Below are 27520 nucleotides of genomic sequence, written 5' to 3'. Positions count from 1 at the left end.
GCAATAATCCAAACGTGGACTCATTATTTTCCCGCAATTGTGGAGCTGCTTTTATGAAGTATGGCACTTTTTTTTTTAAATTTGTTTTTAGCACCATGTAATGGTTTACAAGGTGCTGTGACTCAATATGCAGCCAGGGCAAGCCCCTTCTCTTTACGTTAAGTGCACTGGGTTCGTATACGTGTAGGCCTATTACAAAACACACGGGACCAACGGCTTTACGTCCCATCCGAATGACTATCGGTAATGGTTAAGTGTCTTGCTCTGGGACTCGAACCAAATTCAGAATGTCATGTGGCCTATAGTAGATTTTTGTTTGTAGCACTGACACAGATTTGCTGAAGATGACACCTGTTTAATTTCATATCATGTAAACAATTTAATACTGTACACAGTGACTTGGAGAAAAATACATTACAATGTACGGAATGATATAAAATAATAATTGAAGACAACATGGTGTTGCTGGAAATGAGTTTTATATAAGTTGTACTGAGTTAATTAACTTAACATTACCACTCGTATATGATCCTTCTATATTACAAACGAATAGTCATAATTTTATGCATTCTATATTTACATGTTTTGAGTGTGGGTGTGTGTGTGTGTAAATAAGACTCAAAGAAAAATTGCCGGTTTATCTCACAAAATATCAATTTATACATTTTTATATAATAATATAAGACAGTGTCAAAAAAAATATAACCAGTTGCTTGTTTTTTCAATAAACTATTTACATGCAAGTTATACTTTCAGAATAATATATACTGCACTGTGATTGAGAAAATATATGACTTTCCTCAGATATTGCTTTCACAAATCGACCACACAATCAATAATTCCCAATATTTGTAATTATTACTAATCAATCAACTATAATAAAAATCAGGTGCCTTGTCAAATTCATTATCTATAAATGGATATTGGTTTGTCAATTCAAAAATATATATGAGAAACTACGTATAGATATCAATCAATCATCTAACCAGGAAATTGATCAATTGATAAATCGAGTATGACCTCATTGTTCACTTAAAAATTATTCAAGCTAATTAATCAATAGCGGAAAATCACAAATCGATCGAAAATCAGCCCCAAAACAAACCAACCAATCTTCAACGAAGGCACCTTTCAAACAGCCAATGAACATTGGTCAATCAGTCTGTTCATCGTTTAATAATCAATCAATAAATAATCAATCTATAATCAAAACATAAATCGATCGATCATAAATGAAATTAAGTACCATGCCGTACTTAGTCATCCACTTAAGGCAAAGTAAACGTATGGTTTTTTGAACCTTTCGTTAGTTACAAATCCTATATAGATTGACGTTTACAATAAAACCAATGTGGCGCGTCTGTGAGATATTGCCGCATCGGGAGCGATTATGTTCACATAAAGAATAATCCCTAATAGGAATACACAATCTGATAAGCGTTACAGCGGAAACGCTTCTCAGATTCAAATTTTGAGACATAAAAAACTATGATATTAGTTTTTATACACAACCACATTTATCCGAAGTGAAATGTTTGTCAAGATGCTTTATACTATCGAAATGCTGCTGTAGGCTTTTAACCATTCATTTTAAGAGTGATAACAAATTTACCATACCTTTAAAACAAAGCAAAGAAAACAAAATATCTGTAATTTTAACTGTAAATTGAAAGGAATTGAAAGAAAACAATGTCAATTATAAAGCTTTAAACTATTGTGGATTTTTTTTTATGCTAAGTCGTAATAATAAGTCTGTTAAACATTTTAATATACCGGGCAGGTTTTCAACCTTCATAATTAGACTTGATCCAAGGCCTTCGCACCGAAATGGATCAATTAACAACATGCGTCACTACTTGGTTCGTACCAAAATGGATCAATTCGGATAACAAAAGGTGCGGATAAAAGAATAGTGTAAGTAAGAGCTTCCTCAACATATAATGTAGACTGTTTGAGACATATTGCTATAAGTACAGCTGTCAATTTCACCAAACTCTTCCTAACGCTAACTTAGGATTTATCTCAAAAGCAGTGGACACTATTGGTAAATTACTCAAAAATAATTATTAGCATGAAAGTTTATACTTGGTAACAAGTAGTGGGGAGAGGTTGGTGGTTTAAAACATTGTGAGAAACGGCTCCCTGTGAAGTGGAGTAGTTTTCCAGAAAGAAGTAATTTTCCACGGATTTGATTTTGAGACCTCAGATTTAGAATTTGAGTTCTAAAAATCAAGCATCTGAAAGCACAAAACTTCGGGTGACACGGGTGTTTTTTCCATGATTGTCTCGCAACTTTGACGACCAATTGAGCTCAAATTTTCACATGTTTGTTATTTTATGCATATGTTGAGATACACCAAGTGAGAACACTGGTCTTTAACAAATTACGCATAGTGTCCAGGATCTTTAAGACTTGGAACGAGGTAAGTTCCGTATCCGAGGATTAAAGGATGCATTGCACCCATCCTAGTTTCGTTTAATACAATAGATCAAAGTGAGATATTCTGATTCTATAATGAGATGCTGCGTTAGAGTATGTGGCCCTCAGTCGTGGAAATGATGCAATAACCCCTTTAACTTCAACAACGACACCTCCGAAAACAGATCAACAAAATGAGATATTCTAATTCTGTATCAAAGAACCAAAACCTATGAATAATTACATTACATAACCATAATGATAACTGATTTGTTGGACATGTTGAGATAACCCTTTTAACTCCTCAACAATGACACCATCGAAAACAGACCAACAAAATGAGATATTCTATATCATAGATCCAAAACCTATGACTATATTATCAGAGAGCAAAATATTGAAACACTTGTTAATTCTTGGACATGTTCAGATAACCCCTTTCACTTAAACAGCGACACCTCTGACTCGCAAACACCCTGGAAGGCTAAACTACTTGACGTATCTCTCACAGTCTCTCTGCCTCCTCGAGGGTTAGGTAGCCTTGGCTATGGCCCAGTTCATATTCACACCTAAAGCTCACGGATCCTGTACTGTGCAGAATGCAATCCACTTAAGAGACGGAGGCAGACTACTCACATCCCCATGAATGCCTTGGTGACGGCTTTGGCTGTCGTTATCTTCTTTGCGTTCCTCTTGTATTTCCTGTATTCCACTGTAACCGAGAAGATTTAAACAATTATCATTTTCATGAAGCCGAATTTCATAAAGCTGTTAAGCAGAACATATTGCTTGACAAATTTTCTTTGCTTAGCTAATTTTGAGTGGGGCACCAGTCACATAATGCACACGTTAAAGTACTTTGGGCTGGTAAGCTTGTTTGATATGTGCGTGCTTAGTAAGTTTTTGCGATTAAAGGCTTTATTGCGAATAGGGCCCAGTTAGGTAGAGCTGCTGACAAATTTCTGCTGAGCGAAAAGAAACAGGATACCAGTCACAAATGGTACACATGGAATTGTATTTTGGCTGGTAACTGTATTCATGGTAAGCATAGTTTGATTGTGGTTGCTGCTCCTTTCGTCTTGTACTTCCTAGGGCACATAGAACTGCTTAATGGGGGAGGGGCTCCGTGATAACCTTTCTTGATACGCGCCTGCTTGTTGCCACGCTTCTATCCTCAATCTAGCCCCGCCCCTCCCAATTGCGATCAAAGCTTCTCAATTATGAATATCGGTTAGTGCTGTACAGTAGACTTTTTAATGATTATTACTAGCCTATTAATCAAGTCGGATTGTGGGATTTAATTACCCCATCATAATAAATCTAAATGGATTAAACGCCTACTCGTACGATCGTAATTTCCAGTATTTTTATAGTGTGTGAGTGATGTGGGTTCTTTTATATAGCCAAGACCATTGTCTCCATAATGCATAATGTATATGGTTATGTATACATCAACTTGTTAATGAGCCCAATTGACATTTGGTGCTTGATGGTACTTCTTTATATGAGGACAATACTGTGTAAGAGCATGTTATACAAATTAGAAATGTATAATAGCCCAAGCCCAGCCCGACCTAACTATTCATTTGTCAATTCCCAACTTGTAACTCTAGCCAATTATGGCCATTTAGTGCTTGATAAATGGTACTTCTTTCAGAGGAAAATGGCGTGTAAAGTAAGGAACATCGGGATAACCTCTGCCCAATATCGGCATGTTATACAAATTGGCAAAGTATAACAACCCAAGCCCAGCCCGACTTAAATATTTATTTGCCAATTCCCAAGTTGTAATTATTGGCCAATTCGGCATTTAGTGCTTGATAAATGGTACTTCTTTCAGAGGAATATGGCGTGTAAAGTAAGGAACATCGGGGATAACCTCTGCCCAATATCGGCATTTTATACAAATTGGCAAAGTATAACAACCCAAGCCCAGCCCGACCTAATTATTTATTTGCCAATTCCCAACTTATAATTATTGGCAATTCGGCATTTGGTGCTTGATAAATGGTACTTCTTTCAGAGGAAAATGGCGTGTAAAGTAAGGGAGGGGGGAATAACCTCTGCCCAATATCGGCATTTTATACAAATTGGCAAAGTACAACAACCCAAGCCCAGCCCGACCTTATTATTTATTTGCCATTTCCCAAATTGTAATTCTAGCCAATTATGGCCATTTGGTGCTTGATAAATTATACTTCTTTACAAGAGGATTGTAGAGTAACAACGTATGGGGACATTGTGGGGGTACCCTCTGCCCAATATCGGCACGTTATACAAATTGGAAAAGTTTAATAGCCAAAGTCCCAGCAACCGACCCAATTATTTACATGTATTTGTCAATTCCTTACATGGCTACCCGTAGTGAACATAACAATTTTAGCATCCAATCCGAGCCACGAGTAAAACATAAAATGTGGATAAAAGTTCTTCTCGTTGCTAAATAAGAAAAAATAAGAAAAAATGTATCTTACATGCTAATTCAACCATGAAGACACCCCACGTGACACTCCATATCCAACCAACGAGCAGGAATGTAATGGTGAAGAGTTGGGCTACTGCTACGCATGCGTTGGTACAGACTGAGTTCATGAGTTCGTCTTTCTTTGTTGTGCCTTGGGGAACGCCTTTACAGCAGAAGATGCTGAAACCAGCGATCAGGGTACCTGTTGAAAGAATAAAACAATAACTAATGAATGAACTCTACAAACTTCCGGGCCAAAGTGACCCGGATTCTGTGACTCAGTGGGGCCTGACGTCACTAGACTTGACTCAAGTACCGATCCCATTTATTTTCAGTCACACAAACTCCCCCTACCTGTGCCGCGCCGCAGACGGCGGATATGCTTAGGGACCTCTCTACCAGAACGGCACTTGAATCAAGTCTAGGGCCAGGCTGACTCGATATAATTTTTACTCTGAGTTTGTCTTGTTACCTCTAGGTCACTCTTGCTTGAATTTGCCCCGTGTGAGATGGCCCTATGGAAGTTTGTTTCCTGCCCCTCCACATCCAATCGATGACATTTTTATTGACATCCCCTCTAGGACGTGTGGCATGGTCCAACTAAGGATATCATGGCATATGACCGTTGTGTACAATGTGGATCGGATAAAAAGTATAAAAACATGACATATTTTTTCTATGAAAAAAATATACTAGGTAGATTAACAAGTTATTTTCAAACGGATCAGACATGGCTGCAAGCTTGTTATTGAACATCAAAAACTGCGATGAATAGCCATGACATCTTTCTCATGACATCTCATGACCGTGTACCAAATTCCATGGTGTTATCATCAAGGGCATGATACCATCACCTGTGCTTCACTAAGGTCAAATATATTGACTAAAAGACTATGAGCACGAAAACACATACAGACTGATTATGCGATATATTATAATTAAGTGCATTAATTTCGATAGTGATGACACTTCAGAGAGCAGGTGGTGAGGCAGGATGTGTATTGTTGAAGGATGACGTAGAGATATAAATGATAAACAGAAGTGAACGGTAGCCACAAAACAATAATCGGGGGGTATCATGGGAGTGGATGACGGATTGGATACAGCTCAGGCCTGATACTTCACGGAGGGCAATGGGGCGATTGCCTCTGTGCCTTTTGGTTATTGCCTTGGTGCCCTTGATATGCTACAGTTGAAGTTTACATTTTCCTTATAGGGTGCCCTTTTATCGCAGTAAGAAAATGCCTTGGTGCCGGCCTTTGCCTTTTCAAAAACAAAGCGCACAAGCCTGATTGCTTCAACTGGTATAATAGGGCACACTACTTCGGTTGTGTAATATTTTTTATGACGGAGAAAAAGTGTTTGTCACGAAATGAATTGAAATTTATATCTTTGGAAAGATGTTTTAAAAGAATATAAAGTTCCACACTATGCCTCGAAATTGTGTGTTTTTTCTTTCAATTCGTGAACTTGGCCATCCACCATTTTGTATAACGTTGTTTTTGACTCCATACTGTATACCAGTCTACTCGTGTACCAGAGTCTATACATTTAGGCTTTGGGACACGTCCATTTGATTACGTTGCACATAAAGTACGTGATAATATGACAACTTGACTCATTTTGCGATCAATTCGTGCGAGCATTTATAAACACGAGTATAGCGAGTGACTAGTCTACTGTGATTAAAGACAACTGTGCATTTTAAATGAGAAAAAAACCGATTCCTTTTGTATAAATTGGTCTCACGTTTTCGGCCATTACTATTATTAGAATAACCTTATATATCATTTATCTCCATATGTCTCGACATAATAGAGATCAGTACCTTAGGACGTCATCCAGCCGCCATCTTTGAGGTTTCCGATGAAGAAGCAATGGAAACACAAAGATGTGTTCGGGCAGCGCACAGGTTAAGCAAGGAAACGACAGGTGTTGGCTAATTTATATTTAAATATACGTATAAACATGTATACGTCGGGTTTAACTGCGAATCTGAGAAACATGAAGGCCTTGTGAATTAATGGTGCGAGGTCAAAGGTGATTATGTACGTGGGCGAATTTGGCTCTTCTGCTTACCGTAAGCATTGAATCGGCGCTTGCGGAAGCATTGAGTTCTGTGCAGTAATTACGTCAAGTGGCATGTTAGCAGCGGGTGGTTTGTGCGCGTTCGTATGACGCTGACGCAGCTAGATGTTCAGGCTACTTTCGTTGACCTCTAGGAGAGGGCGCCCTTCCCAAAATGACGTCATGTGTATACGGTCTATCGAAACTATGGGTGCGTTCGTTTAGCTTCCCTGGGTCGACCCTGGTGTGTGGAGGTTTTTTTTTCCCAGGACGAATGTGTGCAGATAATTACCCACGTTCGTCCTGGGAAAAAAACGCCACACACCGGGGTAGACCTAGGGGAGCTAAACGAACGCACCCTATATTCATTTGCTTCTAGTAAATTTACTCTCATTGTTTGCATCGATGGATAAACACTCTGCTACATTTAACTCTGGACCCACAAGTTATTTCCAATGCCACACGTGTAAAGAGTCAAATCTATATAATTTCTACATTGATCAACGTATGGCATCGGATGATTGCCCACTCGGAACGCTTGAGTGGTGGTTCACGGTAGGCTGCCATAGCAACCATAATGCCGTGTATCTTTTTGTTACTAATTTTTTTCTATTCTCCATTTTTGTTTTGTTTTTGTTTTGGGTAGGAGTCATAACGACCAGTTTTACTTTTTATTTCAGTATTTATAGATGATAAAGGCCCATAATGAAATACCTCAGATCTGTTTATAGGGTTGACAATAGAATAATTGGCCTCGGGGATGAAGGTTTGTGTTTTAAAAAGCAGAACTCATGTTGTGGGTTTTTTAAGTTGCTTAAGCACATCGTTTACAACGGTGTCTGAGTGTTGTAGTGGGTTTATGTTGTTTTAAATGGTCGCTTATAACGGTGACTCGACGTGTTCTACGGTGGCTTGTTCATGAAACAGCGCTTATAACAGACCTATGTTCGGGTCATTTTGTTTATATGAATAACTCATGTTGCTCTAATTATATAAGTTGCTAAATTAATCGCTTATAACGGTGGCCTTGTGGTACACTATAGTGGTTTCAAGTTCGGGGAAATATCGCTTAGGTAGAAGGGCACCAAATGAGACAATTGTAAATTTCAAGGGCACCAAGGCAATGACCAGGGGGCATAGAGGCAATCACCTTCGTTGTCTCCGTGAGGTATCAGGCCCACCCATCCACAAGAAATAACTGGATAGATTTTTTAATGTTTACACTGTGCGATGTTAAGTTGACCTCGACTCTTAATTGCTGGTCGTTTTTATGAAAATACAATGGTTCTCGCTTGCGTGGACCTTTTCATAATGGCAGAGGCATATCGCTAATGATATAGGGTCAATTCCTAATTGTTCTTCCACGTTAGGGTTGCCATCGTACCGGAAGCTGCTTTCAAACATGGCCGCGCCCATGAAATTCAGTCAAGAACAACTTTATGGACCGAGTTTAGGCTAACCTTTGATAACCGACGTGTGTGATAATTGAAACAAATTTGTGTGTGACGTTTTTCGTTCTGAGAGGTTTCTGGATAGGGATATAATGGACCCCTTACATATGGCGTCACAAGACCCAACAGCGCCCTTTGATGTCAATAAAGACCTAGTGTGCACCTTCGCTCGGCCCTGCCAGCGGCCAGGTCTATCCAGGACCACTGGAATGGGGTAATCAGCTTGCTGTATTCTTGTTTAGGAAGTACGTCATGCATGCAGAGTGAGTGTGATGCAAGGTTGGGGCCAAGCGAAGGGTGCACCTCCGAGAAAACAGAGCGTCCTCGTGAATGAACCGAGTTTAGGCTAACCGTTTGTTAAACGATGTTTGAGTATTGCAAACAAAAATAGTGAGAAGTTTTTGTTCTGAGAAGTTTCTGGGTTTCTGAGGTCAATGAAGATGGTGCACTATGAGAAAACAGAGCGTTTGCGACAATTTTACCTTGTATAGGCCCTCAAAAGTATTCTATTCTAGAAAGATTTTAGAGCGCATAAATATTTTGCCGAATTGTGACCTGGGGTTGCTGACTTCCAACTTGAGGTATTTTGGCCGGGATTGTCCCTTGTCTTTATCCCTCGAAATGTGACGTCATAAGTGTTCATTATGTTTAACATGAATGTGCCATAGTATTTTTTAGCATGGTAAATCTGTTCTGGTAAGCATATTTTGTTTTTCTGTGCTATACTTTTTGTGTAAGCTGCTCTTAGAAATTGGGCCCAGATCTATCGACCAAATTTGGCACTTCCACGGCTAACGCACGCGATATATCGGATTTGCAAAGAAAGTTCTGGTGATCAAGGGATTTTAAGACACAGGCTCATATTGTGAATACACTTCTATGTGTGATACACAGCCAGTTATAGCATTCAATTCACAGTGTCAAATGTTTCTTCAGTTTGCCCAGGTTCTCAACATTCTTAATTTGACACACTATTTTTTGCACCCAAACGAAGCGGACAACTTGACGAATTTCCTTGCGTTTTACCTCATTGAATCGATGATTGAAAATGCCAACCACACAAAAGAAAACATGAGCGCACACGGCTAATTAGTGTGAGACAATCGTTAATCATTATCACAGAACAGCAACTAGCTCATTAAGTTTCCTTCTTGTGTTTGTTTTAATAACGATTTGCCTCCAAACAAAAGCTCATTCCAACCATGCATTGATCGCAGAATAGCTGTAAATATCGCTCAATCATCTTTGACGTACGCGCTTTGCAATCGACTAGCCAGCCCCCCCCCCCCGCCCACCCTCACCATAAACAGAAATGAACAATGAATTTTGGCAATAAGAAATTGGTATGCAGTCAGGCAGAGACGTTGATGAAATTTTGATGAGGTTTTAAGTGGCTTTACGACGACGTTTTGAGATAATGGCAGGACGGTTTATCTTAAAATACGACGAGTATTAATGGCATGGTATTGAGCCCTTGAAGGGACATTCTAGAGAACAAAAGAACATGTCAAAGGCAAAGTATATCTTTGGTTTTTGAACCCGTTCGATTGTTTTAATTCCAATAAAAATAATGACAAATCAGCTGAAATTTTCATTCCAAAAAGTGGTCGCGTGTTTGATATAATCGCCGTAAATCCGTAGTGAATTATGTCCACGCAGGAAGAATTATCCCTAAAATTAATGCAAAATCTGAGAAGCGTTACGCGGTAACGCGAAATCTTTTTGTTTCATCGAAATAGTATTATTTGTTTCCCCCAGGGGCCAATTTCATAGAGCTGCTTAAGCAAAAAATGTGCTTAAGCACGAAAATAGCTCGCTTATTTTACACATGTTACTGGCCAAAATTTCATGCCATATACATTGCTTATGACTAGTATTTAGCTGTTGTTTGCTTAGCATAACAATTGAGTTGAGTCTTGGCCGGTAATCTGATTTTACTAAGCAATGAATTTTTTGCTTAAGCAAAATTTTGTGCTTAAGCAGCTCTATGAAATTGGGCCCAGAACTCTGACTTTGTTCTCTGAAATCATTTCGTTCTCTCGAGAAAATTATATTTGTTCTTTATTATACGAAGTATTTTGTTACATTGAAATAACATCCGTTCCTCGAATATCATTTCGTTCACCTGAAATTTTATTTCGTTTCCTGATATTTTCTTCCTCGAAATATACTTTCGTTCCCTTCGGATTTAGAGGAAGCAAAATAATGTGTTCCCGAAACCATTAACTTAGGGCTAGAAAGCTCATTTTGGTAGAGCGCCGGCACGCGTTAACCCAGATGACGTTGGTTCGAGTCCCACTCTAGTAAGTTTGTCTTTGTTTAAAACCCCACAATCATTCGGGGAATAAATAAACTAGCTGTGTCTAAAACACAATCTTTTTGACATGTTCAAAGGGATACTTTATCTGACAAAAACGTGTACCCCAAATGTTTCTAAATTTATCTGAAACTTAATGATTAATGTGACATTTGACGTACATTAATATATCGACCGTCATTCTGAAGAGTGGTTCACATTAAGTGGTCTTCCAACCACAGCAAATGGTGGCAAGTACCAAATGCTTTCGATAAAAGTAAATGAACCAAATACAATGTGTCTGTTGGTAGTTTAAAGGGAATACGTTTGGTGATCACCCACGCTTAAAATTAATGGCAATAATAATTATTGGTTTAGAAACCTACATCTGCTTTCGATCGTTTAAAGCAAGTTAGGAAACATATGACTTTAAAGGCAGTGGACACTATTGGTAATTACTCAAAATAATTATTAGCATAAAACCTTTCTTGGTGACGAGTAATGGGGAGAGGTTGATTGTTTAAAACATTGTGCAAAACGGCTACCTCTGAAGTGCCATAGTTTTCGAGAAAGAAGTAATTTTCCACGAATTTGATTTCGAGACCTCAGATTTAGAATTTGAGGTCTCGAAATCAACCATCTAAACGCACGCAACTTCGTGTGACAAAGGTGTTTTTTCTTTCATTATTATCTCGCAAGTTCGATGACCGATTGAGCTCAAATTTTCACATGTTTGTGTTTTTATGCAAATGTTGAGATACACTAACTGTGAAGGCTAGTCTTTGACAATTATACCAAGAGTGTCCACTGCCTTCAAAGTAGTGTGGTTATGAAAAAATATATATCAGTTGTTATGCCCACAAAATTAATTTGAATCTGGATAGTGTTACTGCAGTAACGCTTCTCAGAGTGTATTCCTAGTTAGTGTTTATTCTTACTGCGTGGACATAATTCACTCCGGATTTTCGGCGATTTCTCAAAATCGCGACAACCTTTTGAAATAATTTGTTTTACATGTGTTAGTTGTATCGACACTTCAACATTTATAAAGGATTAAAGCAATTGACCGGTTCAAAAAAGCAAGTTATACCTTTGGCATAAAGCATAATAATAGTTTTTGTGGAAAAACTCCCACTAAAATTTTACAGGTTTGGGAAATGAGGCCCCTTTGGACTGTTCCAGGCTTTTGGTGTGCACTTTGACTTGTAGGACAGTATCTATTTTATTTGGCGTCCGATTATTGGCAGTGTTTTAAGCAGTACATTTTCGAGAAGGGGGCAAACGGTCGTTTTCTGTTTGTCTTCATTTCCACAATTGTTTGTTTGTTGAGGTATTTGTTTGTCTGTTTTGTTATTTGTTTGTTTGTTATGGTGGTGTGTGTTTTGCAATAGATTCTTTAATGTGTGTGTTTTTTTTTCATGGACTGCGATCTTTCTTGTCTGTTTTAATTTTGAATGTGTGTAGGTCTTTTGGTGTTTTAATTGAAATATTGAAGAGTAACAGAGATACGTACCTGACCCTGGAATGAAGATGTTAAACAACAGACAGAGATAAGCCAGTCCAACAGGCATGTAGGGAATGGCAGCTAATAAGGAATGATTGTTAATTCTCAACTCAGCTATGGTATTGTCCTGGGCCTGTCCGGAGGGCCCGCCCGTCGCTAAAGGTATCGCCTGCAAAAGTTTCCCGGACTCGGTTGCCAGCATGGAGAGAGACGAAGCCGATGCGTGGCCGGAGACGCGGCTCGACGGCCGGCCGACCTGAGGCGCTTCGGTGATGGAGATGGACGGCCGGACCATCTTGTTGACCGAACCGTTGAGTTGCTTTCCAGGAGAACCCATCTCCGTTAACAGTGAATCTTCCTCCATTACAACAGATGTCTTCAGAGGATCCATTTCTAAACCTGAGGTGGGTAACCTGTCACCATCCTTGTTGCCGATTTTGGACTTCCATTTTGCCGTGGCTGTACACAAAGCTGGGGTTTTGTTGATGGCTGTCGTCTGGGGCACCGCTAAAGCCACCACGACTTGACTCTCCTCTTCCACCTGTTGAGCAGGTGGTTTAGAAGAAGACCCCTCGCTTGCAACAGTCTTACTTTCCATCGTCCCATTTCCCATCGACGATCCTCCTTTGTCTGCCATGACGACTCAATAAACCACCACACTACTAAGGATGTAATAGTCAACCATCAGTACAATGTGGCCTTGCTTCATGTGTGCAGATGTTTTTATCAGCCTAGTGTACCTGTGAAATATCCGAGAAAGGGAGACAAAAGGGAACTGCGCTTTCAGGCTAAGCTCAACACTCAACCTTCCCGTGAGTGTACCCCAACACAATCTGGCAACTCCCCCGGACTGCAGGAGCGCTTTTCAGGTGCGTTCATCCGTTCGTCTAGAGGCCACTACGGGCACCAATCACAGAGGCTGCGTTGCTATACCGTCCCCCAATAGTGGTTCTCAATTGTTAGTGGTTGCTATGTTGGTGAAATCGTCCATACAACAATCATCCACAGTTTTTTTTTGTACGATGTACCAGCAGCGAAATATAAAATTAATAGAAAAGTACTGAACTGAAATCTGAGTTGATTGACTGCGACAAGTCCATAGGCCTACACATTAACTTAAGTTATGCCAATTCCACTGATGAGATCTGTATTGGCTTGCGGTCGTAAACCTCCCGATTCCCGAAAAATCAACTCCCGGTAGAACAATTAGCAAGACAATGTTCTCAAAAGAAAACATGTAATTTGCCCAACAATGGTGTTACCGCAAACCAAGCAATAACTTCATTACATAGTGTGTTATCAAAGTCGAGCTAAACATCCATACAAATTGTGCTGCCAGTAAAGACAAAAAAACACGAGTTGTCAACATTTAAATGAACACTGCCAACTGACTCTCCACCGTTTTAGTCCTAAGTCCACAAAGCAATGATTTGTTGTATTGATTTTACTGCCATTCGGGGCAAATGCTAAAACATTAAACAAGACTGGAGTTGAGGGCCACTTGTGTATATTTGATTAACGGCAATTTGAGTATACTCAGAACCTACAGTGTGACGCAATATCTGATTATTTTAGACCGTTGATTGCAGCTTCTGACGTATTGCTTGGTTGCTCTATGGTTTTCGGGATTGACTTTTGGACGGCAAAACCATTGTGAGTACGAGTGTGCTAGCTGTGAACAATTGCATAATGTATAGAGTTCAATTTTATCTATGGTTCAATAAAGACGAATTGACCAACTGATTATATGCTTTATTATTATTCGGTAAATATTCTACAAAATGTATAGGCTACATGTGCCATTGCCTTCACTTGTTAAACAAAAACACATGCCAATAATAAAATTTGTGTTCATTTCGGCAGGCTACCTTAATAAAACCCAGGGCAAAACAAAGCAGGGTAAGAAAATGTCTCCCCCATGGGTGAGTTCTAAAGACCGGTGTCAGATGCAATTGTGTCCGCCGTGCAATATTAGGGAGTTTTCGTTTACGACGACGGATGGTTTTGCGACGGTAATGATGACATTTGGCGTCATCTGCGCATGCGTCGGCTTTGAGGACGATCGTCCCTCAATTTCTACGACAGTACTTGGTTCTTTGTGCTGAAAACGACAACGGTTGGCTGAAAAACCGTCGCAGAACCACCCTTCGTCGAAAACGAAAACTCCCTTTTATATGCAATCGTGTCCGGGGCTATGCAAAAAGCGTCCGGCGGACATCTGCGCGCGTAAGCAAGCGTGCATGCACTGAACCTACATTATTATGCAGCATGAATTATTATTCACGTATTCATTTATGATTGCAGCAAATACCCAACGGCAGAACATTTCCCATATCATCCATGACATACACTTAGCTTGTAAAAATGGCGAACGTGTTCCGTCGACCAAGGGCTTTTGATTTACTGCAAGGACGGTTTTGCACGGGGCGGACACAACTGCATGTGCAAATGTGTCCGGGCGGACACAATGTTGCATTATGCAGCAGCGTCCGGGCGGACACGATTGCATATGCAATAATGTCCTCCGGATAGTATTGCATAGAGGACATAATTGCATGCAAAACCGGGCCGCAAGAAGGCTGAGCAAGGAAATGTTGATCCATGGAAAACTGGAAAGTGCAGGGACACTGGAAAGCAAAAGGATGCTCCACAATGTTGCATTTAAAAGAACGTCATACTATGGCTCAGATGGGCCAAACATAGGCCCTATTGGATGTATATTTCAACCCAACCATGGGCTGCGCGTATCTCAATTTATATCAACTAATATTAATGTCAATTTAAGAAGGGGCACCTTACAAATAAATAACTACTATTTGTATCTTTTGGAGAAGATTGTCACTTCAGAACCCGCACTTCAGATGCCAACACTAATTGGGTTATAATGGGGAGAAACGAGTGTTCCATTCCAATGGGTATTTCTGGCCAATAAACTGTTGTTTTCTTGTTTTTGTTGTGTTTACAAGCCTTCGGCGCTCTTGTTATGGCAGAGGGGGAAGAGAGGGGGCGTCCCATGGCCACGCCCCTAGACTTTTTTCTTTTTGTGAGTGTAATGGACACTTGAGGGCGCTGCGAGTAAAACAAGAAAACGTAAACATGGCGACTAACGAAAATGAAAGGGTCGCAAACGGCCCCGACCTAAACCAAGATCACACTTGTTCTGCACAAGAAGAAGGCTCAAAAACGGCTGGTAGTGAAGCTGAAGGTATGACTGAGAATATGAAATGCGGGTGGTTGAGGAAGAGGACGAAACTCTCACATAAATGGGAGAGGCGATGGTTCCTTCTGAAGAGCAATCATGGCAACACGCTTCAGTACGGCAATGATGCCGAGGTGTGTATTGTTATTGTTATTTTGACATGCTATTTTGTATTGTATGCAAAATGAACAAGTATGATTAATAACTGACTACTACTTATTAATTATCCTAATTGTCACTGTCACTGTCACTTGTCAACACAATAGACATAAGTCAGTGCATGATGAGTGATAGTTGCGATAACGTAACCCTCCTGCCGACGGCGGAGCCGGAGGGTTACGAGTCGCTTCAATCGAAAAACGGCGAAATGGTCATACACGTACAATTTCAACAGCTAGTCAACAGATTTGCTCATTTTTTTCCCCTTTCGAAAATCATGACTTAAATTCTAAGAACACGACCTTAATCCTCAATATCTAATGAATAACATTCAACACACTATTGAGAAAGTATTTTGAACTAAAGTACAAAAACTTACCAGATCCCGGAGCGAAACAGTCCCAGGTTCTATTTTGAAGCTGTCGCTTCGCCATTTTGTGACTTCCCGATGTTCATTGCTGTTAGACTAAACCATTCTGTAAAAGGGGTGTTATAAGGCAGTGCGTGTGTGCTGTCCGTTTACTATGCCTGCTGTTCACTCACTTAAAGCACTGCCGCACTGCAGCACCCCTTGTAACACCCCTTTTACAGAATGGTTTAGTCAAACTCGGCTGCGGCTCGGTCGGCTGGTACCTGCGGTTGCGTTCAGCGCTTGGGGCTGCGCATGGTAACCAGCGACAGGTTCAAGAATAGAACCTGGGAAATTTGTGACTGTTTCGCTCCCGGAATCTGGTAAGTTTTTGTCCTTTTTTTTCAAAATATTTTCTCAATTGTGTTTTTGAATCTTATTCATTAGACATTGAGGATTACGTTCGTGTTCATAGAATTTGTGTCATTATTTTTTAAAGTGGTTAAAAAATGAGCAAATCTGTTGACTAAAATATTTCGCCGTTTTTCGATTGAAGTGACTCAGAACCCTTCGGATACACCGTCGGCAGGAGAGTTACGTTATCGCAACTAGATGAGTGACACAGTTTATCTCATATTTATTAGTTTTCTAATTCTAAAAATCTAATGCCTTGTAACTAAAAATACAGACAGTTGGTAATTATTGAGGCAGCAGTCTGATGGGGATACCCCCAATGACAGAAATGTGTTGTTTGTTTTTGCCACACATCCATCTTGGTAGACTCTGTAATGTTATTTATATATTCAAGGTACGTATGACATAATTGGGGAGGTCCCTTAATGCTTAAGAACCACAACTACTACTAGGCCTACTACACTTCTACCTCTACGTGATACTTGGCAATGTCCACAAGTCAGGATATAACGCCTCTAGATCTCTTCGGCTTTGGGTAAAATCAATGATTTCAGAATACAATTCCTGTGTCATGTCAATATGTAATGAAGTATAATACTATCACTATAAAAGAAAATTTTAAATTTTTTCTCTGGACTCTGTTGCTGGGTGGGTAAAAGGTGACTGAGCTTATTGAGTGTTATTGACTGCTATTTTTTCACTTTACGGTAAATACCAATATTCTTAATCGCATTGTAATCTTCCAACAGAGCCTTGATAAATCCATTCCACTTATCGGAACGGAGATAGCGGAGGCTGAGATCGATCGTAAGAAGTTTGTGTTTCGACTGAAACCCAGTGACACCAGGCGGACACATTACCTCCAGGCTGAGTCAAAGGAGGAGCTGCAGGTTTGGATGCAGGCAATCTGCTTCGCTAAGGCTGCAAGTCATCAGGGTGATACATCTCAAGCGTGTTCTATACAATGAGTCATCAGATTGGTACATCTCATTCTCAAGCGTGTTTTATGAGTCATCACGGTGATACATGTACGTCTCAAGTTTGTTCTATACAGTGAGTCATCAGGTTCCTACTCAAGCGTGTTCCTTGAGTCATCAGGTTGATACATCTCAAGCATGTTTTATGAGTCATCAGGGTGACATCTCAAGCATGTTTTATGAGTCATCAGGGTGATGTCTCAAGCATATTTTGTACAGTGAGTCGTCAGGGTGCCATCTCAAGTTTGTTCTTCGAGTCATCGGCTGGTGCATCTCCTTCTCAAGCATGTTTTATGAGTCATCAGGGTGACATCTCAAGCATGTTTTATGAGTCATTAGGGTGATGTCAAGCATGTTATATATACAATGAGTCATCAGGGTGATACATCTCATTCTCAAGGATGTTTAATGAGTCATCGGGGTGATGTCTCAAGCATATTTTGTACAGTGAGTCGTCAGGGTGCTATCTCAAGTTTGTTCTTCGAGTCATCGGCTGGTGCATCTCATTCTCATGCATGTTTTATGAGTCATCAGGGTGATATCTCAAGCGTGTTCTATTCAATGAGTCATCAGAGTAACATGTCAAAAGTGTTCTTGACAATGAGTCATTAGATTGGTACATCTTATTCTCAGGCATGTTTAATGAGTCATCACGGTGATACAATTCTTAAAGCATGTTCTATACAATGAGGCATCAGGGTCGGGTAAAATCTCAAGTGTGTTCTTTATACAGTAGTCATCAGATTGATCTCAAGCGTGTTCTTAAGAGTGTTTTCTTTACCAGGGATGTCCCGCCCCAGGCAATCTGCTTCGCCAAGGCTGCAAGTCATCAGGATGATGCATCTCAAGCATGTTTTACTAGGAATCAGGGTGATATGCATGTTTCAAGCGTGTTCTTGACAATGAGTCATCAGATTGACATCTCTGTTCTATACCATCGAGTCAACAGGGTGAGATGTATCAAGCGTGTTGTGAGCCTGGATGATTGGGTCATCCAGCCATCTAGGTGGGGCCTTTAACGTCTCTCATGTGTGTGACCTTTATTGTGAAAAAGACAGTGTGCTGATCCAAACAGCCATCCCGCTCTTTTAGTACTTTGGTTGTACAATTTATACAAATTTCTCCCAGAAGTACTCGGAACTCGGTGTTTATGTGAATGTTTGAGAGACGAGCAGTCTCTCAAACATTCACATAAATAAGTTATATTGCACAAAATACTGTATGTATTGCAAAAATTTGCCTTGTAGAGTTTTGTTTCATTTCCAACATATAATTTGTAAAGAGTACAAATTGATTGTGTTAAATACATGTACATTGTAGCTCTCATTTTGTTAGAAATAAGAAATCTAAATTTTTGTTAAACAAAATGCATTTAAGCCCCTCGGGTTGTCAGGGAGAGAGGGGGGATGGACACACCCTCTGCAACATATCACGTGTGGCACCCCAACCCTCGGCATGGTATTTTATAATGTGATTTTGAAACCAAAGACAAGACTTAAAAAAGTGAAAAAATACTTTTTTAAATTTGTATTTTATTTTTTACCTGAAAATCACTTTTAAAAAAATCACTTGGAATTATATTTGTACAAATAAACGTATTACACACTTTCACCTTTAAAACTTGGTGTTATCAAACTGCCTTTGGGGAATATTTAGACGTTTTGGATCAAAGAAAATGGATTTCATATCATAGTTGTACTTTTAAAATGTCGGGGAATATACGTGGACCTAACAAAATTATTTTTTTTTACAAATATTGAACTTCAATGCTGCAGTTTATTGATTTGAAAATGTACAGAAGGTTTACAACTTTACAATACGACTCGGAGTTAGGATTTAAAGAATTCATACAATCAAATAGTTTTACGATCAAATAGAATTTAATGTTGTTTCTCTTTAGCCAAGTACATGTACATGCAAATTAATTGAAACAAATGTAATTTAATTTTACAAAGAGCTTTTCTTTTAAATCTTTCATGGAATCTTTTAAAGTAAACGTGACTACTCCTGTGCTTGTAAATAGTTCTTTAACCCTCCTACTGACTGACCATTTAATGTCATCCACTGTGGTTTGGAATGATAGGGTGCGTTTGTGATTCCCTGGGTCAACCCCGCGGTGCTCACTCGGGTGAGCCCCTGACAAAAGCTAATCGAACGATCACACTCACCCTCTCGAGGTGACGTCATGCACCGCGGGTCACCCCCAAGTGACCCACTCCACAAGCAGGGCACTGAGGGCTGAGCCGGGTGAGCCCCCGGAATAAGGTCAAAGCTATTAGAACGCACTGGGGGCAGACCGGGGAAGCTAATCGAACTCACCGATAGATAAACTATGTCAGCAATCAGTGCAATGTGATAGGCTACCATGTGGAGAATGCATCCACAAAGTACATCCATGTACACAGTTTTGTGCAAAGTGCTGCCATGGTTGAGCATACTCACTGGAAGATAATGCCAAGAGTAGGAGGGTTTTAAAATGTTCCGTCTTGTGTAAATATTCCATATTACTCTGTATTGTGAGGTTATTTAAAAGTAAATAAATGTAAAATGTGCAATTGTAGCTTAATGCGTCGAATGATGTATCCTTATATTATATTTGTCCCCCGGTGTACATGTGCACTTGTTGTGATCACTACCATTAATAGTAATACATCAGGAAACGTATTACATGTACAATACACGTTTAAAGTCTGGGCTACTAAAACTTTCTGGGGCAAGCAAGTAAGTGCACATACCAGGTCAGTTAATGTATTTTACAAAAAGCTCAAGTTCAACTGCAAGGAAACAAAAATTCCCCGAAGTGTAACCTTGTCTCAATCAGTACTTTGGAAAGTCTGGGTCGATGTGTTGTAGTCCATGCTGATAGCCCTCCTCTGATATCCTTTATAACTGCTGGAACAGAGGCTAACTTCTCTCATAGCGTCTTCACAGCAATTTGTGAAGTTAGGTCTTGTCTCAATCAGTACTTTGGAAAGTCTGGGTCAATGTGTGTAGTCCATGCTGATAGCCCTCCTCTGATATCCTTTATAACTGCTGGAACGGAGGCTAACTTCTCTTGTAGCGTCTTCACAGCAATTTGGGAATCGTTGCCTTGTTTACACACCACAAACACTGAAAAACAGAGAGACATTATTATTGAAGATAGAATGTAAAGCAAATCATTTATAAATTTGACAAGATAATCTGATGAAATATTTTGTATCATGGTGTTTCTGATCAGCAGAGTGTGGGTTCGAATCCCAGTTGGACACATGTGTCCTTAAGGAAGACTTTTTAACATAATGCTTCTTCCTTCGGATGGGACGTAAAGTCAGTGGCTCCATGTGTCCTGTAATGCACATAAATGAACCCAGTGCACTTATCGTAAAGAAAATGGGTTCGCCCTGATGTTGGGCCACCAATACATGTTGCTCTAGATGTAAAAAGGAGTAGGTCTCATAATTCAAACGTAGTCCCATATACCTTGCAGGAAAATACTGTATGTTAAAGTGCCCCGAGCATCACCGACTGACGGATATCCGCGCTACATAAGAAGCCACTATTTATTTGGTTAAGGTTGTCTGGTGTCTGTATCTCATAATGTGTATGTAGTTTGATCGATTTTTGCTTTTTTTTGTGTTGATAAATCATTAATCGATAAGGTGCTAATCCAACAGCCGTTGCTTATATCGCAAACGTTTTATGCATATATGCAATTTATCTGTTATACCTCTGGTTTGAGTTGATGTCTTGCTTCTCTTGGATACCTCCTCTGTTATCAGGTCCAGAGACTTGGATTTGTTTACCTCGTCAATCGGAATATCTGACACAAAGTTTAAGGACAAGTAATAAATATTGGATGTTGTGTACCACCTTTCATTTGATTGGTGGATTGTCAGTCATGTGGCTTTCATTAACCAATCATTACACAGTCTATGTCATGAACTGTGCATAAAACACTCCACTCAAACTATTGACTCTGATTATGGTGGTATATGTATGCCTGATCTCATGTAAAGCACAATCAGTTTACTAGTGCAGTCCTCAGTCCAACACCATACAGTAACTCAACACCCAAACTGTTGAACTCTTATGGTTGTATGCCTGATCCCATGTAAAGCAAGATCAGTTTACTAGTGCAGTACGTAGTTCAACATAACCAAGTAAAACAGGCAGTTGAACTTCGAAGGGTTGGAGTGGTTAATGAATGATTTAAAAATCTGATTTGCAAAGGATACTAATAAAATTTGGCAATCTGCAGATCTCAAATTCCACTGCCGGTCTGACATCAAGTAAAACTGGTACATCGTCGATATTGTCCTCTCGTAAAACTAACGAAAGGTCTTTCACACTCACTCGATCTTCAGCTGATAGAAGATGAAGGCTAACGCACTGCAAAAACAAAAACAACATTTTAAGTATAAGTACATTTTGTACCTCTTGCACTCACACGCGCCGATCCTGTCTGCTATTTTGGAAGTCAAAATGGTACACAAAAGATTTGACTTCCAAAATGATAGAAATGATAGACGCACATTGTTTTGGAGGTGTGTTATGCGCTGTGTAAGGACTCTATGATAATCGATATACACCCTTGCATACACTAGACACTATGCTGAGGTCTCGCACACATTTTTACGGCATATTTTTACACACAAAGAACAGCTGTTGTCCAATGATCTGCCTCCTTTTGGCATCGGAGATGGCTCTCTTTGTGACATTGTATGCAAGGGGTTTATAAAATTAATTGTTTTAGTTTTTTGTGTGTGGCATTTCTAGGTCGAGCGGTCTAGTTCACCGGACCCAAGCTGTGGTGTCATCAACAGTGGAGTGTTGGTTGACATCCAGTCATGACACTTGTGCCCTTGAACAAGGCACTTAACCATAATTGCTTTGCAAAAAAGTTGGGAAGGTAGTGCATTCTGCTCTACCAGCTAGGTTCCTAGCAGATGATGACCCATGCCTACATATTTACATACTTTGAAGGGGGTCTTTACCTATAAGCTCTTATAAAAAAAAAAACCTTCTAGGTCAACTGAAGTGACAAATGTCAGGGGTCATTTTAATGTCAGAGGTCATTTACATGTCAGGGGTCAAATGTCATTCTTACTTTATCAGTGGCACTTGCTCCACAGAACTGTTCATAGTCAATGAGTTGATGAATGGTGGGGTTGTTACCACACAGGACACAGTTGGGTTGTCTGGGGCGGAGTTTGATTGTACACAGCCTGCCGTCTAAGGCATCTAAGATGAGAAGCTTCTGACTGAACGACGCTGTGGAAATTTGAAAAAGTTAAAATTAGTTTCCCTATACATGTATAACTAAATTGGCCAACATTTTGGCTAATGTTTCCCATGTTGTAAACTTGGGTGTGATCCCTGGCTGTAGAGCAGTTACATGTTGTATGGCTTTTGGCTGCCACCCCAGAATAAAGATATTGACAAAATATGGAAACCCCCATCATAGAGCTAGATAGCTCAGTTGGTGGAGCGCTGGCACGTTATCCCGGAGGTTGTTGGTTCAAATCGCTCTCTAGTCAAATTTTCTTTGTTCAACCCCAAATCAAATTTAGAAAACTTTCTGTCTCAAAAGTGGTACCAAAATATGAAGATTATACCTTCTATTCCAGCAGCTATTTTCACTGCCTCTAACGCCTGGAAGCAGCCAATGATTCCTGGAACTGTAAAAGAAAGATAAGAAAATGACTGTAAAATAGCAATATGGTCACCTATCTGATGACTATAACTGCTGGCAAGCTAACCAGTCTTTTGCTTTGCCTATCAGTAGTCAGTATTTACGTCGAGCGTATTTACGTCGAGCGTATTTCACAGGTTAGCAGGGAAAATTTTGCTTCTGCGCGTGCGTACTCCACGTTACTAGAGCAGAAATTCTCCACTTGCTGAACAGAGAATTATGGTGCATGCTAGCGTACACTTTGGTGGTAAAAGCCATGATAAAATTGGTCCCTGTACTAAAGGCCATTCTGTATTTACTGGATAGAAGACGTCTGCTTACACATTATTTGATACTAGCCCACGAACAATACAGCCCAAGAGTAACAACGTTGTTTTACCTACTCCCAGGACTCCACCAGATGAGCAGTTAGTGACTGTTTCTGGCGGAGGAGGCTTGGGATACAGACATCTGTAGCATGGACCACCATTGTAGTTATAAACCGTCAGCTAAAACATAAGAAAAAGAAAAATCACATTGATAATAATGCGTACTTGCTTTTTGATAGATATCTACCGGCATCTCAATGCGCTTATTACTATTTATTTCCAGGCAGGTTATTGAAGTTTTTGTATTATGAGACCCTTTCATGTCAAACCTTATAAAGGGTTTACAAAGTACTGCGGTGCTTTCAGCAGCCACTGTCAAAAACACAGCGACAAACCCTTTCTCGTAGTGACATAAGTGTAGTGGTTTCTGTTTGTGGTTTCTTTGACATTACACAACACACAGGACCAACCGCTATAGGTCCACTCTGAAGGACGAAGCAGTAATGGTTCTTGCTAAAGGACACAAGTGTCAAGACTGGGACTCGAACCGATGCTCTGCTGATCAGAAACACTACAGCTTGAGTAAAGTGTGCTTGACCGCTTGGCAATGACACGCCAACACAATGTATTGGGGCAGATGTTTGCAGAAGTACAATGTGTTAGATTAACAAATATTTGTAAAACTATCTGAGAAAGTCTGGTACCTGTCCTTCAAATCTGAGTGCACTCCCCGAGACCAGCGGCTTCCCTGCCAAGACACAGGCATCGTTTAGTAAATAGCGAGTCGCCACGTTGTCAGTGCAGTCGAGCACTATGTCATATGTGAGCTGACAGGTTGCATTAAGGTTGTTCTGTCAAAGATTTAGCCCTTAGGGAAGGTATACGTTTGGTAATCTCTATTAAAATGAATGACAATAACAGTTTTTTGCTAAGGATGTAGGCAAGGGTATCATCCACTAGGAGCCTGCCTGGTAGAGCAGAATGCACTTCGAAGCAATTATGGTAAGGTGCGTTGCTAAAGGTTTCAAGTGACATGAACTGGATTGGAACCCACACTCTGCTGCTGACAGCTTGGGCTTGGTGAACTAGACCGTTCGACCATGACAATGACATGACTTACGGTGTGAACATGCTTATATTTTCCAAGTATTCAAAGGATATTTCTTGATGACATCCATTGCATTCCCGCTGTCTAGTTGCATGTGGTGAGATACGCAGACAACCGATGAATTTAATCTGAGCAACAACAAAAAGAAATAGTTATAAAAATCGGTACCGGTATTTTTCTACATTTTGTTGATATTGTGTATGAAAAAGCCTTTGGAGCACTACGATTGCCCACATTCTGTTAATGACATAACTTGAGTCCTTCGTCCTAGACTGCCTGGCCCCGATACCCCATCCCAAGTAGGGTAACTCTGGGTGCGTTCGATAAGCTTCCCTGGGTCGACCCCGTAGTGCTCACTCGGGTGAGCCCCTGACAAGAGCTAATCGAACGATCACACTCGCCCTCTCGTGGTGACGGCATGCACCTCAGGTCACTTCCAAGTGACCCACTCCACAAGCAGTGCACCGGGGGCTGACCCGGGTGAGCCCCATCAAAGCTTTTCGAACGTACCGGGGCAGACTGGGGTCGACCCAGGAACGCACCCATTGTATCATGGACAGACCCAAGAAAGAAAGATACACAGAGCCTGAGATGTATACCTTGAAACACTTGCAGAGATTGATTGTGATTTAGGTTTTCCGATTCTATCCTCGGTGTGAAGAATCTGTCGATGGAGGTTGCCCAACTCTACCTCATCATAGTCCACTATACCGAGCTGGCCTGCATATCAAAACATTCAAATTGTCACTATTGATGCTAAATTTGCATCGGGGATAAAGAATATTATTTGGTATTACCACTGTGAAACTCTGTACTTTCCTGAGGTCTGTGAAAAAAAAATCCACATGTATATTACACTCTGGTGGGATTCGAACCCACGACGTTTGCCAATCTTGAGCAGATGTTTTGTATAAGACGTCTGCTCTAAATCATATTCCAAGTCGGACTTTTAATGGTTGTATGTCTTGTGACTGGCACCCTTAACAAAGACATTGACAAAACATGGAGACCGCCAACAAAGGGCTAGATAGCTCAGATTGAGGTTGTTGGTTCGAGTCCCACTCTAGTAAATTTGTCTTTGTTAAAACCCCAAATCAAAATTGTAAGAGTCAGGGAAGATGCGAGTATATCTGCAAAACTGAAGAATTAAAATACCTGTTTTCTTTTAACATCATTCATCAAAAACAAACTACCCCTATCATACCTATCCCTGCTGCAGCCAGGTAGATGGCTGCAGGGCATCCCAGTCCACCTGCACCAACAATCAGAATGGAACTGTTACATAACCTCAGCTGTCCTGAAAATAACAAATAACAACGATTAATACGAGTTCTTATACACAGTACTTTGTTCTCTAGATGAGCATTTGGGTACTTTGTCCTTGGATTGGGCGCTGTTGAGCTGTTTTTTTTTATGTGAATTTGATGGGAAAGATATTTTTAAAGTAGAACAATGACTTAAATATTCCGTGATATTTTGTGGATTGTGAGTAATTTCATGACGGAACACAGTCTGCTATTTTGTAGAAACAAATTCTATTACAACCCACAAAGGCTGGACTGCATATTCCACTGGTTGTAATTCAAGAGTGTTTGTGTTTTTTTAATCACTACTCACTATTTAAAACACACAGTATTTTTGTGCCCGAGCAACTCTTAAAAAGGATAACAACCACTAAATGAAAACAATTTCACCTTTGACACCAATTTCCGGGAGGATGAGCTGTCGACTGTACCGCTCTATGCTGATGTTGTCAAGCTTCTCTTTTTTTGTCTTGAAATCAGATTCAGGCAACTGATGTTCCACATTATCTCCCTGCACCGTAAAAATTAGAAAAGATTAAATAAGCTCTTGCAAACTGCTTACCAGCACCCAAAAACCTATGGTATATAGCATGGCCTGTTTCGACCCCAACAGTCTTTTTCAAGACAGACCAGACTCTGCCAGGGTTGAAACGTCTTAAACTGTTTTTGGTGAAAAAAAAACCTTCACAAGATGTGCAATACATTACAAATTTTAAGTATTTTTACAAATTTTAAGCACTATCAGGCCTATATGCTTCGTTTTTTAAAGGAAAAGGGCACCAAGGCATTTTCTGCTTGGTAAAGGAAACAAAATTGTAAATTTCTACAGGAGCATTTCAAGGGCACCAAGGCAATGACCAATCGCCTTCATTGACTCCTTGAAGTATCGGGCAATGGTGCTGGTTCCAAACTTAGGACATGCTAGAACCGGGTAACTGTTGTAACCCCTCCCCCCCCCCCTCACCATTGGAACCACCCCCAGCCTACTTGCAAAAACAATTCATTATAACTTAGAAAGTGAACAGTCAGTGCAGAGAATCCTAGTTTAGTTACAATAATTCGCCGGAGCCTTACAATTATTGTAACTAAGAGGACCCTAGTCCTTAAATTAATACTTACTCCCTGCAACTTTATTATACTTGTTTTTGGGCTGTCTTGTTCACACAGTCTTTTCTTCAGTACGTCAATTTCTTTGTGAGCTGCAGCTAGCTGAGCTCGCAGCCTCTCCAGTTCACTCTGCTCAGCCATTTCTTGAATTGGTGACAACTTCTATTCTAATCATAAATTGTAAAACAAAACTATTTTTCTACTAATTGTAGAAATTTAACAACTAATAATTACACTAAGTCACGAATCAGCAAGTGTAACACATTGTTTTACAAGTACCAAGTAGAAAGAAGTAACCAAGTAACTGATCAAACAAGTAAGAAAACAAAACATAAAGTCAGTAGTGCTGATTTCATGAGAAAATGTAAACAAACCCACATGGCATGTTTGGATGGCCATGCCATGTGGGTTTGTTTACATTTTCTTTTGTGAGTTGGAAGCGTAACAACTTTAATATGTTTTGTTATTTACTTGAAGTTTTTACCAAATCGAAACCAGCATTTAACAATTTATCATCAGACGGTATCCAATGAATCTATATCCCATCAATACTACGATTTATAGGCATAATAAAGGCTCTACACAAGCTGCAGTCAGGTGTTTAAAAGTTGTTTCTTTTACCTTCACATGGAAAGCGCCATCTTGAAATACCGCCCTCTCTTGACGAATATTGTGCCAATTTGAATGACTTGCACCTAGACTTCCGTCACAATCACCAAG

At 40.0% G+C, this 27520-nt stretch overlaps 2 protein-coding genes across 2 annotated transcripts; one reads left to right on the top strand and one right to left on the bottom strand.

Annotated features, from left to right (window-relative positions):
- Window positions 1-400: 400 nt before the first annotated feature.
- Window positions 401-27468, bottom strand: LOC139941236 (adenylyltransferase and sulfurtransferase MOCS3-like). The gene is made up of 16 exons (XM_071937715.1): window positions 27422-27468; window positions 26813-26967; window positions 26084-26204; window positions 25594-25686; window positions 24989-25109; window positions 24443-24517; window positions 23986-24103; window positions 23353-23461; window positions 22897-22959; window positions 22389-22552; window positions 21517-21670; window positions 21009-21101; window positions 20266-20410; window positions 12211-12845; window positions 4894-5085; window positions 401-3131 (listed from the first exon to the last, which is right to left on the bottom strand). The coding sequence occupies exons 2-16, from the start codon at window positions 26939-26941 to the stop codon at window positions 3052-3054; spliced, it is 2292 nt and encodes a 763-aa protein (XP_071793816.1). The 5' UTR covers window positions 26942-26967; window positions 27422-27468; the 3' UTR covers window positions 401-3051.
- LOC139942762 (interactor protein for cytohesin exchange factors 1-like) lies at window positions 15297-20263 on the top strand. Its single transcript, XM_071939556.1, has 2 exons — window positions 15297-15534; window positions 17072-20263. Exons 1-2 carry the CDS (start codon window positions 15298-15300, stop codon window positions 17288-17290), a joined length of 456 nt encoding a protein of 151 aa, XP_071795657.1. The 5' UTR covers window position 15297; the 3' UTR covers window positions 17291-20263.
- Window positions 27469-27520: the final 52 nt, after the last annotated feature.

This window comes from Asterias amurensis, chromosome 1 (assembly GCF_032118995.1).
Source record: "Asterias amurensis chromosome 1, ASM3211899v1".
Taxonomy (NCBI): Eukaryota; Metazoa; Echinodermata; class Asteroidea; order Forcipulatida; family Asteriidae; genus Asterias; species Asterias amurensis.
The sequence above is the reverse complement of the archived record's forward strand: the minus strand, read 5'-3'. Positions and strand labels throughout refer to the sequence as shown.